The 19,425-nt window shown below is 38.4% G+C and overlaps 1 protein-coding gene across 6 annotated transcripts in view; it reads right to left on the reverse strand.

The window, feature by feature from the left end:
- Positions 1-19,425, reverse strand: part of SCLT1 (sodium channel and clathrin linker 1) — a 109,157-nt gene that overhangs the window by 47,812 nt on the left and 41,920 nt on the right. For all 6 annotated transcript variants that reach the window (XM_032776478.2, XM_075066275.1, XM_032776483.2 and 3 more), the window contains 5 exons: positions 12,738-12,809; positions 10,341-10,415; positions 9,546-9,691; positions 6,631-6,823; positions 3,017-3,213 (listed from right to left, as the gene is read on the reverse strand). In XM_032776478.2, coding sequence (XP_032632369.1) covers positions 3,017-3,213; positions 6,631-6,823; positions 9,546-9,691; positions 10,341-10,415; positions 12,738-12,809 — 683 coding nt within the window. The remainder of the gene's footprint in view (positions 1-3,016; positions 3,214-6,630; positions 6,824-9,545; positions 9,692-10,340; positions 10,416-12,737; positions 12,810-19,425) is intronic.

Genomic DNA, 19,425 nt, shown 5'->3' on the forward strand with positions numbered 1-19,425 from the left:
GGGGGAATCCCAGTGCTGGGGCGGCAGAGAGTGTGTGTGGGGGGGGGGGGGGGGGAGAGCCCAGGACTGGGGGAGCAGGGAGGTACAGTGGGGAGCCCAGGGCTGGGACGGAAGGCAGCCAAATTTTTTTTGCTTGGGGCAGCAAAAAACCTAGAGCCGGCCCTGCCAGGTTCCCCCAGCTGCTGGAGCCCCAAGCCTTTTAATTTGACCCCGAGGGCTCCCAGCCACCTCTTCAGCTGGGAGCCCCTGTTTGATTTAAAATAAAGTACCACCTCCCCACCCCCAACCTTCCTTTTCGGCCCACAGCTGTTTTGGTGGGGCGGCGCTGGGGAAGGAGGGTTTGTTTCCACAGGGCTGGGCAGCCCTGGGGCAGTGTGTTTCTGCGGGGCCGGGAGGTTTCAGCCCTCAGATGTTTTCTTTGGAGTAATGTGGCCCTTGCCGCTTTACAAGTTGTGCAGGCCTGGTGTATAGTGTGATCATCTTGAATCGTTGCGTTTCTGATGAACTTGTTGAATTAACGGAGGTTGAACATTATTCTGCATCCACCAGAGTTCTTGGTAGGGAAATTTGATAGATTGTTGTCCCTTCAGGGCCTGAGAGTCAAACCACCACTGTTGTGAATACACTGGCCGGTGGTATCACTGGGATGTAAAGTAATTCCTGTTTCCTCTTCGGTTTGGGATTATAGGCTTCCAAGGATAGGAGAGTCGCTCATGAGTCTGTGAGTGAGTGGTCTGTCTTTTTGACAGATAATTTGGGCTGGCAAGTCTTCCACTGTGAATTGCACCTCTTTGGGTAAGCCAGAAAGATAGAGCCATGAACTTCTCATTACAACCACCGTCGACACGGATGTCGCAGCCCTGTCCTCAGAATCAAGTGCTGTGAATTTTTCTCCCCTGTCCTTGGCAATAAAATCAATCATTTCGGACATTTCTGTGCAGTTTGTATAGTTGCATTTTGTTAGTAATGTTGCATAGTTGGCTATGCGGAGGTGAGGGGTAGCCAAAGAGTAAGACTTATTGCCAAAACTGATCAAGTCTTTTCCAGTCCTTATGAGTTGTTTCAGGGCTGTTGTTGCATGCCACATCACTGGACTGCATCTATCACTAAGAAATTAGGCACAGGATGTGAAGTCGATGCCCTTTGTTAGTACACAGCTCCTGTCAGACCTTCTGCTGGCTGGAGCAGCAGCCACGGGGGTCCACAGAATGACCCTTACAGGGTCCATCAGTGCTTCATTCATGTGAAGGGCAATTTTTTTTTTATTTTAAATGAAGGAGGAAAGGAAAGGGAAACAAGCTAAGTAGCCGATAATAAGGAAACTAAGTAACTGACTGTAACTAATTAACTACAAAGTAGCGAGGCACTGCTGAGTGCTCTGACTCACAGTCAAGGGCGATAGAGAAGGAATTGAATTGGGGGTTGGTCGCACAGTGTTGGTTAACCACCTTCAGCAGTCTGAAGCAGATACCACGCATGTGTGACCCAACGGAGCACTGCTACTAAAAGTCTCTGCAGGGGTGCACGAACACTTAAAGTGGAGCACCCACAGGGACAACACTTGAAGAAGAACTATTTAATATATATATATACTGATGAGAAGAAATAGAACAGCAGAGCTGCTATTTCCACAACTTCAGAAACCACTAACTACAGGAGAGATGTCATTTTCTTCTCATGCTACATTTGGTTGCTAGTTTCAGGAGACCCTGCCAATAAGGAGAGTGTGTCTGTGGACTAAAGGGAGACCAAGGAAAGAGGGCCAGAAAGAGAATGTGTGCCCTGGGACATTAAAGCACTCTTGCTTTGACGTGTGCGCCAATGAGCCTTTCAGCCCAACTCTCATGGTGCTGAGGCAAAGAAGAACATCTGGAGGAAATGAAGCCTAAATGGAGACTCATCGCTAACACCCAGTTCCAAGAGCACTGGACTAACAGAGCTTTCCCCAGAAGAGTGTGCACACAGGGTATGTCTACATTGCAGTTAAACAATGTGGCTGACCCAGGCTTGTGGGGCTCAGGTTAAGAGGCAGTTTGAGCTCAAGCTGGAATCCGAGCTCTGGGATCCTCTTCCCTCGTGAGGTTCCAGAGCCTGGGCTCCAGCCCAAGCCCAAATGCCTACCCCACAATTAAGCAGTCCTTTAGCTTGAGCCCTGGGAACTCAAGCCAGCTTACGTGGGCCAGCTGAAGCTGTTTAATTGCAGTGTAGACATACCCTTAGAGGTAAAACCGTATACTCCAGTGATAGTACTGAAGATCCTGCATAAGCCAAAGATGGTGGAGAAGGACCCAAAGGTTATCTATGGCCAAAGACACTCCAGAACCCTGGTCCAGTCAACAGAGTGTAATAGTGAAAACTAGGCAACACCAACTGGAATACTGTTTAACAATAAAAGTTGCTCTTAACTTGGAGAAAGATCCCTAATAACAAAATCTAGCCAAGAAAGAAAGGAACTGAGATGACAAAGGTCATATGGCTCTTTTATAACCTCATCTCAGAGCATCTGGTGTCATAAAGTACTCATGCAGCTCCGACAGGTAATGTTTTCAGAATGTTCCTGAAATTCCATGATTCATCCCAAAACTGTGATTATACAGACGGTACATTGAAGAACTGTAAATACAGGAGTTTTCATAAACCAAAGCTAAGTTTTCTAAAATGAGTAAAGTTTACTTGAAAAACACTATTAAAATAAAGTGACATATTGTAACTACCTTTTTGCCATTACAAAATGTCAAAAACACACATGGAGCGTTGTCTTTTTGGCGAGGTACAAAGTCTTCATTTCTGCAATCAGCCTGCTAAGTGCAACTGAAAAAGGAAAGCAGAGACTAACAATTCTTTTCGCAGCATCTCCTGTTTATACATTGAGATTGCAACATTTCTTCTGGCCTAGATTATTTACTCACTATCTTTTTTCCCCCACCACAAGTATTGTATCATGGTGATCACCATGATAACCAAAACCTAAGAGTTAAATTAATAAAAAGGGTAAAAGAAAAAGACTGACACTTACTTCAGATTACTGATCCTGGTTTCTGTAGTTTCTGTAAGCTTCTTTGTTTCTTCCTTCCACCGGTTTGTTGCTTTTTGCTGAGCCACCAACAGACGTCTCAGTTGAACAGTAGAATTTTGATTAGTGACTTCCATCTCTTTCAGTCGAACCTCAAACCCATGCTCCTTCACTGAATGCTCATGTTCCATTGTGCTTATCTACAGTTAAAAGGGGGGGAGGAGCCACAATCAGACAACAGAAGTTTGCAACTTTAGCCCAAGAATAACCCCCCCAAAAACATTCACTTTAAGTGTGCATATAGAAATACACTCATAAGCCCAATTTAAAACCTAAGAAATGGCAATAAAGGGTAGTGATGATTGTAATGCCTATTGTTATTATAAATAGGAATATATGTTTTATCCTTCTCCCCTGAATTCTGCAAATTACTTGTATTCTTAGAAGGTTAGGTCTTTGGGGAAGGGTTTACAGCTTGTATGTTTGGAAAGCACCTATCACCATTGTGAGAACTACTAAAATTCAAATACTAAACAACTGTGCAGGCTCAGTTGTGTGCTTAACTGAGACCTTGTTTAGATATACAATTGTACATGCAAAGTACCAGGTCCTCACACAAGCAAATACAGCAACAAAAAGTTAGATAACCAATTATGCTGAATACACATTTAGCCTCTGGATACATCAGATTTCAGAAGAACAAGAGCCATCTCGCTGGGTTTGAAGAGTCCATAGTGTGGATGTCCAACCTGGAGTACAGTGAAGATCCTGTAAACTGACTTTGAAAAGCCTGGTTAAAACTTAACCAATACTTACGTCAATTTGAAGGGTTAGTGTGTAAACCATCACTGTCTCCACACACCCTTCCCCAACTCGTATGTTTTTCAGTTGTTTCAGTTAGTATCTTTGATCTTAAATGACACTTGTTGAAAACGTTGATGTACAAATGCAATCCTACGAATTGCCAGCTTTAGAAACCATTTTTTTTTTAAATTTACCTATATCAAAAGACTCCAAATGAGTATTTTTATATATGTAAATAAATAATGGGTCGTTGGGGTGATAGGTCTAATTTCTGCAGAACTGCCCATAAATATTTTTATTTAAATTTACATACAACATTAAATAAGAATTCTAAATCATTACATCACATTTCTTTCATAAGAATGGCATGGCCTAAATAGATCCAAGTTTTGAAGTTGTTATAGCAAGATAAGATTTGAAGCTTCACCCTCCCATAACTCTCCTATTTGAATACACAAGATATAAATAGGAATTATTACCTGAAAAACCAATGTAAACTACTTATTTTGCTTATTTCACTAATATAAAGGAGCACCTCCCTCTTCTACTTTTTTGGTATTTTATAATTCTAGAATTCTTACAGAAAATAGCAAAACCTTACATTTATTTTAATAGTATGAAACTAACAAAACAAGCTTAGGCTTTGAGTTTCTTACAAACAAAACTCACTTCCAGTTGTGCCCCCAAACAATTCCACTGGCATATACATTACACTTTTAGAATTAAACATTCACTCATTTTTTATAGGTGTAAGTTATATGTGACATTAAAAAAAAGAGTCTTTTATTCCAGTAGTGACTATTAATTTTTTTCCCTTTCTGTAGTTAGAAGTAACACTGAAACTGATCATAAAATAAAGATTAAAGGAGAAAAAACTTTTTGAGTTTTGTTAGTTTATGAATAACCAGTATTCCTCCCACACCATCTTTCACACAGAAACAAACGAGAGAAATATTTTTAAAAACCTAGAAAATGTGATTATGAAACCATGAAAATTGGCATAAGGCTGATATAGTACATGAAAGTGCTTTTAACTTTTTTTGTTGTTAAACTGACTATTTTGACTTGATGGTATACCTTTAAAGTTTATGTATTCCATTAAAAAGGTTTTTTTAATCAGTATCTTTTCTATAAGTGTGCTGATGCAATATTATAAGTCTCAAAAGAAAACTGGTAACATTTGTCTGTACATTGTAAAAAATTAAGCACTGTGATATCTTAGCACTATTTATTTACATAAATAAAACAACCCCCTAACACACACACAGAAACTATAAGATTTAGTTATGTCAGTAAAACATTTCCATCCTGCAAACTCGAGATTTTTAAAATGTAAAGTAATGAAAAGTGTGCATAAATCCTCTTCCCCTTTCAGCAAACATACAAGTGAAGTATATACAAGACAGGAACATTTGGTTTATTGTAAACGTATGACTGGTTAAAGTTATATTGACCAGAAGTAAAATCTCACTCAAGTTTATGACAAGGAGCCTTAAATGCACCAGTGAACATGAAATGCTTTCTTAATTTACCATATAACACAAAATTTTAAGTTCTCAATATTATGTGATAAATTAGACTCCATCACTGGGTTTTGAAAAATGTAATGACACATACCAGAGTATGTTATGCTGATCACATGTCAATTGCCGAGGAAACAAGGGAAAAAACATAAGTCAAGTTGAACAGTTTTCCTCTGATTTCCATCCAATTAGCCAGCCATGTAATACTATTTGGTGAATTTTGTAAATAGTGCGTACAAGAATTTTACATTATTGCCCCCAAATTGACCTTTTTCTTAAAAGTTTTAAATTCTCCAAGATTAAATACTTTTTCCTGGATCTCTCGTTGAATATAAAGGGTAGTGCTCTGAAGGTGGTGACTTTTAGACTGTAACTGACTTTATTATCATAGCTGTTAAAAATAAAGTTGTCTTCACTACAACACTAGCTCCATGGGCTCTCCATATGCCATCTCCCTAATCCCCTAATTTCCATTCCAAACAGATAAGTTCTTCTCGTCTTTACATTCACAACCATTGAATTTTATATTTTTGCCTCTAGCCATATCCATCTTATTCATCCCCGCTCTTTCATAGCCTATACTTCCGCCTCCCAACTTCAGTTGTTAAGACTGCAGAGTCAAATTCCATTCTGACAGACTTCCTCAGGTCCTGTCAGTCTGGGATACTTCAGTGGGGAACCACAGAAGGTTCATGAGGGAAGGCTGAAGATCAGAACTGGTAGCTGTGTTCTCTGGAACATTTTCATCTGCAAATCTCCCAACTCTCAAACCATGTTCCAGCCCTTATAACTAGCATGAGAAGGGTAAAAGGAAGAGACAGGCATGTGAAGACGCCTCAGAGCACACTGGAAAACATAGTGGTTAATGTTAATCTTGCTGTTTTGGAGATCTGGGATCAAATCTCTTGCTGTTGCAAGCACATATAATTCCACTGGAGCCCAGTCTGCCAATCAGTAGTGAGTTTGGCTCAAGTTAAAGTTAGATAACTAGAAATGTTTTATTATTTAGTCTGGTCACATTATAAAAGCCACAAAAAGAACATTTGGAAGCTTCTGTTTAATAAGTATAATTTAATTTATTAATAGACAATGAATTAATTATCAGACTGATAGTAGAAATGCTGCTTCACAAGTAAGGGTATTTGCAGGGCAGAACTGAGAAGCCTGAACTGAAATTGTCACTCCCAACCCTATTTTTTCTATTTCTTCTTAGAAACGTTTTTTGCATTTTATCTTTTGTAGGAACCCATTTAACCAAATAATTACACACTATTTTTGTTTTGCTAGTACCTTTAATTTAGCTTTTTGTTGTGCCTCCATGGCCAGTTTCCTCAAGTCCTCTGCTTCTTTATGCAACTGTTCATTTTCTTGATGAAGTTTTAGTCTTTGTTCACTGATAAAGCCAGAGTTTTCTCTTTCAGAATCCAGAATGCTTTGCAGCTTGCAAACCATTTCCTGGGAACGAGATAGCTCTTCCTCGGAGCTGAAAAGGGAAAACAAATCTCACTAGACTTTCAACTCAGGAGTTAAGTCAAGTTCAGTGTACATTCTTCTAAGCTTCCCTATCATTTGTATGTGCCTTTTAATTAGAACCTTTAATCATATTTTGTATTTTGAAGGCCAAATACTTATTTTTAAAATTCATAATGCTTGTTAACGTCAATGTATTTGTGGATGGGTGAACACGTGAATTCTTTTTAATGCTTGACATTTAAAGTACAAATATTTTTTAAACTAATTTTTATTCCACTGGGTGTGTGATGTCTATGTCTAAGAGGAATAAATAGCCACAAAAAAAATTCACAAAAATATTTAATTCAATTTTAAAATTTCCTTTTTGGTCAGCCTCAGAGAGGCCAAGCATGAATGACCATGGAAAATTAACTACGCCCACTCCTTATACACAAATCATCATATGTTAAATCAACTACATTAATTAAAAAGCATGGGTGTGTTTGAGATATAGAAGGCTGGACTTCACAAGGGAACAGGATAGTGAGAGTTCAGGCCAAAGTTTGGGAAACCTGCATTCAGGTCTTGGAGAAGGGGATTGTCTTTTGTTATGTTTGTACGACACCAAGCATAAGTTCCTAGTCCATAACTGGGGCTCCTAGCCACTATGATAATACAAATAATTACTAATATGTAAGTAAATAAACTAACTGAACTCAAATTTGGACTCCGGATTATAGTATGGCAACATTTTTTGGCTGAATAGTTCATTTGCTGAAAAATTTATCTTCAGTGCGACCAAAACTGTTTGTTGATTTGACATGAAATTGCTGAATAGTTTCAAGGGGACTTAGATGTCACTTGACTTCAGTGGTGGGATGCTCCCTTATACTCTATACTGTTGTGGGGGCAGCATTTACCTGGGATGTGGGAGACCAGGTGGGCTTCAAGTCCCCACTCTGCCTGATTTGGAGCAAGGATTTAAACTTGGGCCTCCTACATCTAAGATGAGTGCCTTAACCACTTGGATATACAATCTCTCTCTGGCTCAGTTGGTATTATTTATTAAAAAAAAAAAAAAAAAAGAAAGAATAAGTTCAACAGGGAGGGGGAAAAGAAAGAGAGAGAGATCAACCCAGCATACCCTCTAGCCTAGTCATTAGGGCACTGACCTACAAAATGGGAGTCCCAAGTTCAAATCCCTGCTCCCTATCAGGCCGAGTAGGAAACTGAACCTGTGTTTCCCACATCCCAGATGACTGCTCTAACATGGGACAACAGGTTATAAGTAGACTTAGAAGGATGAGATTTTTTAAAATCAGTAAACATCCATTTCACTGTTTACCAACTGCAGAAAATAATAAAAATGTACAGACAGGCAAATTGAGAAAATGTTGCTTGAAAAATTAGAGTTTGATTTAAGGATATTTATGTCATTTATTTTGACACGTGATGTTGACCATTTATGTTTTAATAGTTACAAAGCTTTACTTTATGAAGATCTACTGTCATTAAATAATTGTCTGACCCCTTCTAACTTCCCATAACTGTCAAATATTAAATAAAAAATGCTTAAAATCCTTAATTTTGTGCAACCATGAAAATGTACATTGATGCAAATTAGAAAAAATGCTTAAGAGTAAACATCCATATCAGTCAATGCTATAAATATATATAAAAATCACGTTTTGCCAACCCTAACTATAAGGGGAAGGCTGTACCATGACCTTCTGGGGCTTCGTGAATGGCATTTCCAACTTATCTTTGCTTTTAATAAAAAAAAAATTACTTGAAATAAACAAAAACACACAAAAACTTCCCCCTTGGATTTTTGTTTTGGGTCGATCCAAAATTCTACCCACTCCCAATTTGGCCAGCAAACTGAAAAAGTGATTATTCACATGGCTCTATTCTGGATAATTTCTCCTAATTTACTATATTTCTGTTAGTCCCACCTACATCTTGCCCACACCTCATACCTCTAATGGCACCAATCTCATTATTCTCACACATTTTGCCTACTATCTACTTGCTCCTCACTCTCCTCTCTTCCCTATTTCTACCTTCCTCTCCATCAGCTTCCTGCTCGTTTTCCCCACTCCCCTCTAACTCCCAGAATCCCTTTTCACAATTCATTGACCCTACTTGAACTTCAGATATTCCCACCCTCCACAACACACACAAGCAAGGAAGCAAAGTAAGACATGTTGTATTCCTGTCTTCCACCTTTCAATCTCTTTATCGTTTAGATTATAAAACTTTTTAGGGGAAGGATTGTGTGGACTTATGTTTGTTCAGTACCTAGTACATTCCGGATGCTACCACAACAATAATATAGGTGTCCTGTGCAGTGGTTTGTATTATATAGACCAAATAAAACCCTGCTGTATGCCAACTTTAAAAAATAGGAATTATTCAGAATATTTTGCAAAAAATAGTTTTCCAAGCAGTTAACATTAACAATTAAAATAGGATTATTAGCCACAAAAATGGTTTCTGTTTTTTTCCTTTGTAAGAGAACTGCTGTCAGCTGATATTGTCAAGAAAATCTGTTTAGTTCTAAAATATGTCATCCTCACTTATACCATCACCCAATGCTGCATATTTTTTAAAAAAGAATGATTATGACAGCATACTATTCCTACTTCTGAATAAGAACTTAAAACAAAATACAAACACTTGACACAAGACGACTTAGATCAGATGGAAATATTGAATGAAATACTGATTAGGAGGACATATCAGTTACTTACTTCATTTCCAGTTGTTTAATTTTGTTTCGTGCCGCCTGCAGACGCAGCTGAAGGTCATCTTTTGCACGCTCTGCAATCAGACACCTTTGGTGCAGTTCCTCCAGTTTTCTGTAATCACATTCACTTCCTCTGCCTTCATGGTAAATCTGAAGGATAGTCTTACATGTAAATCTCATTTTATCACACAGATGGCTGTCAGTGTAGTATTGCTGCCTACATTAAGTTATCCATTCCATTGTCAAGCACAGTTTTCAATAACTGAAGAAATGGGACTTCCATTGCTACTACTGGGATAATAGTCATAGATTTTGCAGTTAATTTCTCTGAAATTCAGCCTAAAATCTTATTTTGTTTAAATTTCCATTACTGCATCTACTTACACCCTTTGGACCATTTTAAACACTTACTACTTCTATTTGGTTTTTATACCTTTAAAATAGTTGTAAGGAATTTATTACCACAGTTAGACACACATCCTGAACATAGGTAATACGACTATGCTGAATATATACTGAATAGCGAGTTAGGAGTTTAGAAACATTCCCTGAGAGCCATTTTTTGCAGTTCATCTACTATAACTATACAATTTATTAGAAATATAAAATGTATTTTTCAATTTCCTTCACTAGATTTACAATTAAACAAAAAATTAGCAAATATAAAACTAAGCATATGGTATATTCTTTCACCCCATTTTACTCAATGATATTAGAGAAAATAGTGAAATAGAAACTTAAGACAATGTTATAAAATAAAGAAAAGTTGAAGTGTAAAACTGAATATCTGCATTCTTACTTTCTCAAGTTCTTCTTCCACTGCTCGCTTCTCTCTAATGGCCCGTTCAATTTGACTCTGCTTGTCTCCACATTCCTATAAGAAGTCAAACCATTTTCTAAGGGCATTAAATACATCAAACCAAAAGAACAACAAAAAAACATATGTTAAATGAAAGTTAAGGCTGCAAAGCGAAACACTCCAAAGTCAGGAAATACTAAAGCTAAAAAGGCTGCTTGTGCAAACTTAGTTCTCTTTATTTTTGCATGTGCATTATGATGTACTATGCATGCTTTTTTTTCCTGCAGAGCCACCATCTCATTCAGTGTATAGATTAAATACGAGACAGTGAAAGAACTTGGTACTTTTAAAAATCCTCATTAGTCAATGAATGCTTACCTAATTCACTGCATACCATCCAAACTCCTCTAGTCTCCTACCTCATTTGTTACACATTTCTCCTTTATTAATGTTCACTGTACATCCTATGCAAATCTTCTCTCAGTTACACTGGTACAAAATCTCATTTACTTTGTACTAACATCCTGATAAGTGCAAACAGAATTTGTCCTCACATCGCCAAAAAAATCTACAGGAGTCACTTCATTCCTTATTTATCATTAAGACAGGGACAGACAATAAGACAGAAAATATCATATTGCCTCTATATAAATCCATGGTACGCCCACACCTTGAATATTGTATGCAGATGTGGTCGCCCCATCTCAAAAAAGATATACTGGAATTGGAAAAGGTTCAGAAAAGGGCAACAAAAATGATTAGGGGTATAGAACATCTTCCGTATGAGGAGAGATTAATAAAACTGACTTTTCAGCTTGGAAAGAGGTGACTAAGGGGGGGGGCGGACATTATAGAGGTCTATAAAATTATGAGTGGTATAGAGAAAGTAAATAAGGAAGTGTTATTTACTCCTCCTCAGAATACAAGAACAAGGGGCCACCAAATGAAATTAATAGGTAGCAGGTTTAAAACAAACACAAGAAAGTATTTCTTCAAAACACCCTCTGGCAAGGAGTTCCGGAGGTTGACATTGTGTTGCGTGAAGGCCAGTACTATAACGGGGTTTAAAAGGGAGCTAGATAGGTTCATGGATGATAGGTCCATCAATGGCTATTACCAGGATGGGCAGGAATGGTGTCCCTAGCTGTCATAAACAGATGATTAAGGGTTAAGAAGCTCAGTGAACCTGGCTGACACCTGACCAGAGGACCAATGGGGGAACAAGATACTTTCGAATCTTGGTGGAGGGAAGTCTTTGTTTGTGCTGTTTGTTTTGTTTGTTGTTCGCTCTTGGGGCTAAGAGGGACCAGACGTGCAACCAGGTCTTTCTCCAATCTTTCTAAAACAGTCTCTTGTTCAAAATAGTAAGTACTAGCTAGAAAAGGCGGATTAGTCTTGTTTGTTTTCTTAACTTGTGAATGTATATTTTGCTGGAAGAATTTTTATCTCTGTTTGCTGTAACTTTGAATCTCAGGCTAGGGGGAAGGGAATCCCTCTAGACTGTACAAATCTGAATATCCTGTAAGCATTCACCATTCTGATTTTACAAATATAATTTTTACTTTTTTTTCTTTCTTTAATTAAAAGCTCTCTCTTTAAGAACCTGATTGATTTTTTCCTTGTTTTAAGACCTAAGGGGATTGGGTCTGACCTCACCAGGAATTGGTGGGGGGGAAGGAGGGAGGGGGGAAACGTTAATTCCTCTCTGGTTTAAGATCCAAGAAGTTTGGATCAGTGTAGTCTCTCAGGGTAACCCAGGGAGGGGAAAGGAGGGGGGATGGTTTATTCCTCCTGGTTTTAAGACCCAAGGGGTTTGGGTCTTGGGTTCCCCAGGGAAGGTTTTGGGGGAACAGAAAAGGTGTGCCAAACGCTATATTTTGGCTGGTGGCAGCGCTATCAGATCTAAGCTAGAAATTAAGCTTAGAAGGGTCCATGCAGGTCTCCACTTTTGGACGCTAAAGTTCAAACTGGGGGAAAAATACCTTGACACTAACCTCTGTTTGCCAGAAGCTGGGACTGGGTGACAGGGCATGGATCACTTGATGACCTGTCTGTTCTTTCCCTTTGGGGCACCTGCCATTGGCCACTGTCAGAGAACAGGATACTGGGCTTGATGGACTTTTGGTCTGACCCAATATGGCCTCTCTTATGTTCTTATCCCAAATGATTTGTTTCTTAAAAATGTTGATTCTTGTAAGTGAGTATTTTAGTTCATATATGAATGATTTTGTCCCTGTGGTTTTGATCACTATATGCAGCTGATTCTTATATCAGTGATTCTAGTAAATAGAGTGCACAGTAATAGATATATACAAATGGACATGTGTCCATGTAACAAAGAAGTATTCAAAAAAATCTGACCATTAAAAGTTATTTTAAACACAGTCCAGAACGTACCATTTGAAGAGCAGAAAGTTCTTCTGTTAATCGAGATATCTGTATATTGTAATGCTTCCTTGCATTCTCTACCTACAATTAAAAAAAAAAAAAAAAGATTTTATTTAATCTGCACAGACTATTTTTCTATCCTATGATGCATGTTTATGGGACTGGAATTGCTGACAGAAATGGACCATTGCTGTACACTAACATAATAAATATGGCCTTTATCCATGGAACACTGATGCTAACTAACTTGTGCCCTAGTATTTCTGAAGAGATACTTAACAATGAATTGACTCTAGAGAGAAAATTGAGAGATTCCTCAAGAACACAGAATTAGAGTTAAAAACAACTATACTGAGATAACACAAAAGGACATCTAGTGTTCAGCCCTGAAAATTCTTGAGAGGAGAAAGAAGAAACTTTGTCCTCTAGATTTCAGAGGAAAGAGAAAGAAGGTTGATAAAGTAGTTAAGATTAATGAGAAGTATAAGGTATAGAGAAGTTATTAATTAGGTACATTTGATGAAGGGGATGAGGTGGACAAAGAGCTGCTATCTGATATTCTTATGAATACTGTATGTGACATATTTACGGCGATAGAGTGTATAATTACATGAAGGTTAGTGCAATGTTTGTTATATGCCTTCACTGTTTTACTTTAATGGGGACAGTTGGAAGAACAAGCAGGAAGACAACAGAATGACTCCCCCAGATAAAAACATCCTGGCATACACTTAAAGGACAATGGGAAAAGCTATTAGCTTCCAGGATCCTATATCCTACCACCTACTCAAAGTTAGCACTGGCAAAACAGTTGTGTATGAACTAACAGATCAAAGGGCTATAAACAGATTAAAAAAAAATAATTGTTCTCTGACAAGGGAGGCGATCAAAAGGACTCAGTAGCTTTTAAAGGACACTCCCTGAAGCAGAAGGAGAGATCATTGGTTTGTGAGTTAAGGGAAGACTGTGATCCTTACCCCAGCCTCACAGTCTCAGTTCCACCCCAAGCGGGAGCATCTACCAGTTATTTTTTTGATTTCCACCCCTCTCCCCCAGAGTAGGCTTATCCTGTACGGGTAGCTCAAAATAATGGCAACCAGTTAGGGGCCACAATACTGAAGATCCTTGACTATATGCTGCTCCTGAAACATGCCGGACTAGCATTTAATACTCTTTGAAGTTTCACTTAGTGGCAATAATGATGTGTTGCACTTGAGTACATCCCTGCTTGCAGTCCTGCAAAGCTGTCTGTCTGTGGCTGGTGCTTGGCGTGTCCCAGTACTTAATTTCCTTGCCACAGCCCCATAAACCTGCATGCAGCCTTAAGTCAGGGAAGGCAGTACTAGGACATAGCAATCCACTACCAAGGCAGGATGCAGCCCTAAGATCACAGGGAGAGATGTCAGGAAGTCTCAGGGGCCCCAGCCCATCCACTCTCTGTGGAAAGCCCCAGGATCTGGGCTGCAGTCCCTCTCCCTACCGCTGCCCTACCTGCAGCCTTCCCTCCCAGCCCACAGTGCCAAGACTCTGGCAGCGACTTCCCTAATTCACCAACCCACTATCTCCTGTGCAAGCAATGGGTGCCCAGCTGCAAATTTGTGGGGCTGCAGCCAAAGGAGGAAGTGCTAGCCCCAATATCAAGGCAGGACGTAGCCTGGAGAGTGCAGGAAGAAGTGACATGCAGCTTTAGCACTTCTTTCCCTGGTTACAACCCCACACATTGGCTAGTGATTAATGCCTTTTGTTCAAAAACGTTGTTCATAAACAGTATGCCTGATGCCAATATCCAAATCCCATTAACATCAAAGTCAACAGGACAAGATCAGCTCCCAACAAAGTGTTACTATTAGTTTCCGGATTATGATCAACTGGCATCCATTACATTATAATTTTTTGAAAAAATGAAAACACGAAAACTGATGTTTTACTTTTAGCTGGTTTTGTGAAAAGGTGGAAACTCCAGCTTTCACATCCATGTTTGTGCACTAAGATGAAAAGTGCTTTTTCCACAATGAGATCCTAGGGTACTGAAGTTTACATAAAGTCATTTTAAGACAAATCTGAAGAGCTCTGTCCAACTCAAAAGCTTGTCACTTGTGCCAACCAAAGTTGGTCCAATAAAAGATATTGCCTCATCCACTTTGTCTTTCTAACACTTCTCAGTGAAAGCCTCATCCTCTTATGCAGAGGAGTATTTGGAAGTAATGCTCCAGCGATGCAAAAACTGAGAAGGCAATTTTAACCACACTTTGCAGTTTGCCCTGTGCTCTCAAGAGGCAATCAGCAACTCACAGGATCAGGTGCTATATCAGTAAATTAACTACAGCTCTGGGTTGATCTCAGTAAAACAGCAGGTGTAATGCAGTGCTAGTGAACAGATTTACTGATTTACCCATGAAAGCTTATGCTCCAATACATCTATTAGTCTATAAGGCGCCACAGGACTCTGTTGCTTTTTACAGATCCAGACTAACACGGCTACCTCTCCGATACTACATTTACTGAAGTGAATGTTGCTTTAAGAATCCATGTAAAGGCTCTCTTTACATCTGCACAGACTGCAACATTTTAGGTCCTCAGGAGAGTTGTGAGAATCTTTGAGTCATAAGAGTACACTTATTCTTCTTCTGTGCCATCTAGACACTTGAAGTTCTGCCAACATACTGTACATCCTTACAGTAGTGAACTATACTGTTAGAACGCTTACAAGCAGACTGCTGACATTACCAGTGTGCCATCAACTGTTTTTGATGCTGTAAAAAACCACTTGGGAAAACTTTTCTTTTTTATTACCTTGCATAGCATCTTTGCACTATGAAAGATTTCTTTAGAACAATGTTCATGAATCTGAAATGACATAAGTTTTTATCTTAGAACTACCAGCCCTGACAAAGTAGTAAAAGTATCTGCCAAAAATGATGTAACTAAGGTTCTGCATATCATTCAAGTAAACCCCAAAAGCTAGGTCTGCAGTAGTACCTGCCAAGTCATCAACCAACCATCAAATGCAACCAGGTTATAGCAGTAAGGCGGCTTGCTTGTTGGCTGCCTGATGACTGCGCAAGCACAGCATAAGACCTTCATTCCCGACATTTTTTTCATCTTTACTTGAATGATATGCAGAAAATTAATTTCCTCATTTTTGGCAGATAGTGTTAATACTTTGTCAGAGGTTGTAGAGTTGAAATGACTAGTAGCTCTAATAAACCTAAGACAGATGTTCATTCCTATTTATTAAATATAAATAGGATACATTTATTAAATATAAATTAAATTGTCTAGATAATTTTAATCTAGAGAAAAACTAAATACTGAAAATAAAAAGATATTTACTGAACTAAGATGCTGTTTGATGCTTGTCAAATGAATACATTAAATTTTTAAGTAAGTATTTTGAACATGATGTCCTCTAAGTTTTAGAAAGTGGAAACTAAGTTAAAAGGATGAGTATATTGTCACTTGCTACACTTAAGATCAGAAGCAGCATCTTGAAGTGGATAAGGATACAGGCAGATTGAAGTACATTTGACAGTTATGTAGCTTCCATGTCTGTCTACACTACAGTAGAACCTCAGAGTTACAAACACCTCAGGAATGGAGATTGTTCATAAATCTGAAGTGTTTGTAACTCTGAACAAAAAGTTATGGTTGTTCTTTAAAAATTTACTACTGAACATTGAGTTAGTACAGCTTTGAAACTTTGCTACACAGAAGAAAAATGCTCTTTTAACCATCTTAATTTAAATGAAACTTGCACAGAAAAAATTTCCTTTGTCAAAAAAATTTTACACTTTCCCTTCCTTTTTTTTTCTTTAGTAGTTTAACAAATACTGTACTGCCTTTTTTTTCTTTTTTTCCTTTCTGCTGCCTAATTGCAAACTACCAGTTACAAATTAAATGTATGGTTGACCAGTCAGTTCACAATTCTGGTGTAACTCTGAGATTCTACTGTATTTAAAATTAATGACATGCTCCCATGAAGGTGTTTAATATTTAAGGCTCTTGTATAGAGAAGAGGGATCCACGTTAGTGGATCCAATTACATGACCTTGGTCTCTCAGAATATTTATCAGTAGATATTAGTGCTGATGGAACATTGTGATTCAAATGTGAATATGGGACAGATTTTTCCATTTGGGAAAACACAGACCTCCTCTATTACATGGTATTGGATCCTGGCACTTCAGGAAGCAATACACTATTAAATAGATCAGTTACTATTTCATAGAAATGTATAATTGGTGCAATATGAGTCAAGATAGTTAAATCCCAGGCAGACAGTTAGTCTATAAGGTGCCAGAAGACTCTTTGATGCTTTTACAGATCCAGACTAACATGGCTACCCCTCTGATACTTGATGATTACTTGTTCTGTTCATTCCCTCTGGGGCACGCTGCATTGGCCACTGTAAGAAGACAGGATACTGGGCAAGGTGGACCTTTGGTCTGACTCAGTATGGATGTTCTTATGTTTTTAAGACACTCTGACCCACCAGGCCCACTCTTCATTTCTAGATCCAGTTCAAAGAGCAGGTCATGATCTTGCTACACTGAGGACACATTTGAAGATCCATCCTTTGCACAGGCCCTTGCTAATAACAAAGCTGAAAAATGACTGCCACCACTCATTGTTGAGTCTGTTTGGGATATGGGCTGGATTAAGTGTTCTGGACATTTTGGGCAAAAGATGCAGTTCTTTTTTTGAATATGGATGGCACTTACATTTCAAAATGTATATGATAAAATGCATGAGTATCATATATACTCAGAATGTGTATGTATGACTTAGATGGACATATATGAATGAGACAGTTATGAAGTGTAGTTGCTCATGCAGGCCCTGTATAGTCTTTCAGTTATATAATGTATCTTTTTAACAGTTGAAGCCACCAGTTTACCATAAGAACTATTCATCTATAAGCTACATTTTATTAAACATAAATATTGTAGTTAAAAAGTAGGTGTGAAGTAAACAGATTTTGAAATCATTCCTAAAAGTAGTTGAAGACATTGCTTGTTTTCTTTAAAAAAAGGATAGAATCAGTTGTCTTAAATATGTATCCAAGGTGAATTAAAACAAAACTGAACCCTCAAAATCAAAATCAATAGATTGAAACGAGGATAGCCAACCTATGGCACGTGTGCCGAAGGCGGCACGTGAGCTGATTTTCAGTGGCTCTTATACTGCCCAGGTCCTGGCCACCAGTCAGGGGGCTCTGCATTTTAATTTAATTTTAAATGAAGCTTCTTAAACATTTTAAAAACCTATTTACTTTATATACAACAACAGTTTAGTTATATATTATAGACTTATAGAAAGAGACCATCTAAAAATATTAAAATGTATCACTGGCATGTGAAACCTTAAATTAGAGTGAATAAATGAAAACTCGGCATACCACTTCTGAAAGGTTGCCAACCCCTGGATTGAAACAACAGTAGTATATCACAGAGAACTAGAGCAGTGTTTATAAGCTTCTTCACAAAAAAAGAAAAAAGGTCCAAGGAAGTAGTTTTCCAAATAACTGGCAGGTATGTTTGGGGTTCTGACCCAGCTAATGATTACCACACAAGACAATTGATAAAACCATCTGAAAAAAGTTCTTACCAGCCTGTTAACATTAAATATATATGCAATGAGAGATGGAAAAAAGCCAGGGTCAAAATGTGACTGGCTGTTCGGTGGTTTTTTGTTTTTTTTTAAAACATGCTTATATTCTTGACTGTGCAAGATGGATCTCATTTTTGTAGTCCCCTGCAAAAAAACTACTAAAATTTTATCTTGTTAAAACACGCTAGAAAAAATGAATGTATTTTAATTCTTGGTTGCTTTTTATACTTAAACGTATTTCATTAAAATCCCTCTATATAGTATTTTTAATACACACATTTTCTAACTCTGGAGAAACAGCATGTGGGCACTAAAAGACAGATTTCTTTACAAAATCATATCAGAGAAGATTTACAGATCATTCTGTGTGTGGTATGAATGAATGAATGGCAGAGCTCAAATTTTAACAGTTACAAGTGCAGTCTCTCCCACACATTCGTTCTTCCTTCCTCTCTATATTCAATAACTGCCTTACCTCATTTACTTTCTTCATTCATTATCTACCAGCCTGCACCACTCTCTGATCAAAATGCTTCTCTCTTTCCCCTCACACATCTTACCTGTCACCAGTAGAATGGGAGGAGAGCCCCCTTCTAAAACAACAGCCTAGCTCCACCACTGCCTCTAGGCACTTTATTCAGGTCAAGATTTTTAGCTATCCAAGTAACTGTGCTATAGGCCTGGTCTACACTATGCGTTTAAACCGATTTTAGCAGCATTAAACTGATTTAACGCTGTATCCATCCACACTATGAGGCCCTTTATATCGATATAAAGGGCTCTTTAAATCGGTTTCTGTACTCCTTCCCAACGAGAGGAGTGGCACTAAAATCGGTATTACCATATTGGATTAGGGTTAGTGTGGCCGCAAATCCCACTGTGCTCCACTGTGAACGCTCTGGACAGCAATCTGAACTCTGATGCAGTGGCCAGGTAAACAAGAAAAGCCCCACGAAATTTAGATTTTCATTTCCTGTTTGCCCAGCGTGGAGCTCTGATCAGCACGGGCGGCAATGCAGTCCCAAATCCAAAAAGAGCTCCAGCATGGACCGTACGGGAGATACTGGATCTGATCGCTGTATGGGGA

The sequence above is a fragment of the Chelonoidis abingdonii genome, chromosome 5 (genome assembly GCF_003597395.2).
Source record: "Chelonoidis abingdonii isolate Lonesome George chromosome 5, CheloAbing_2.0, whole genome shotgun sequence".
NCBI lineage: Eukaryota > Metazoa > Chordata > Testudines > Testudinidae > Chelonoidis > Chelonoidis abingdonii.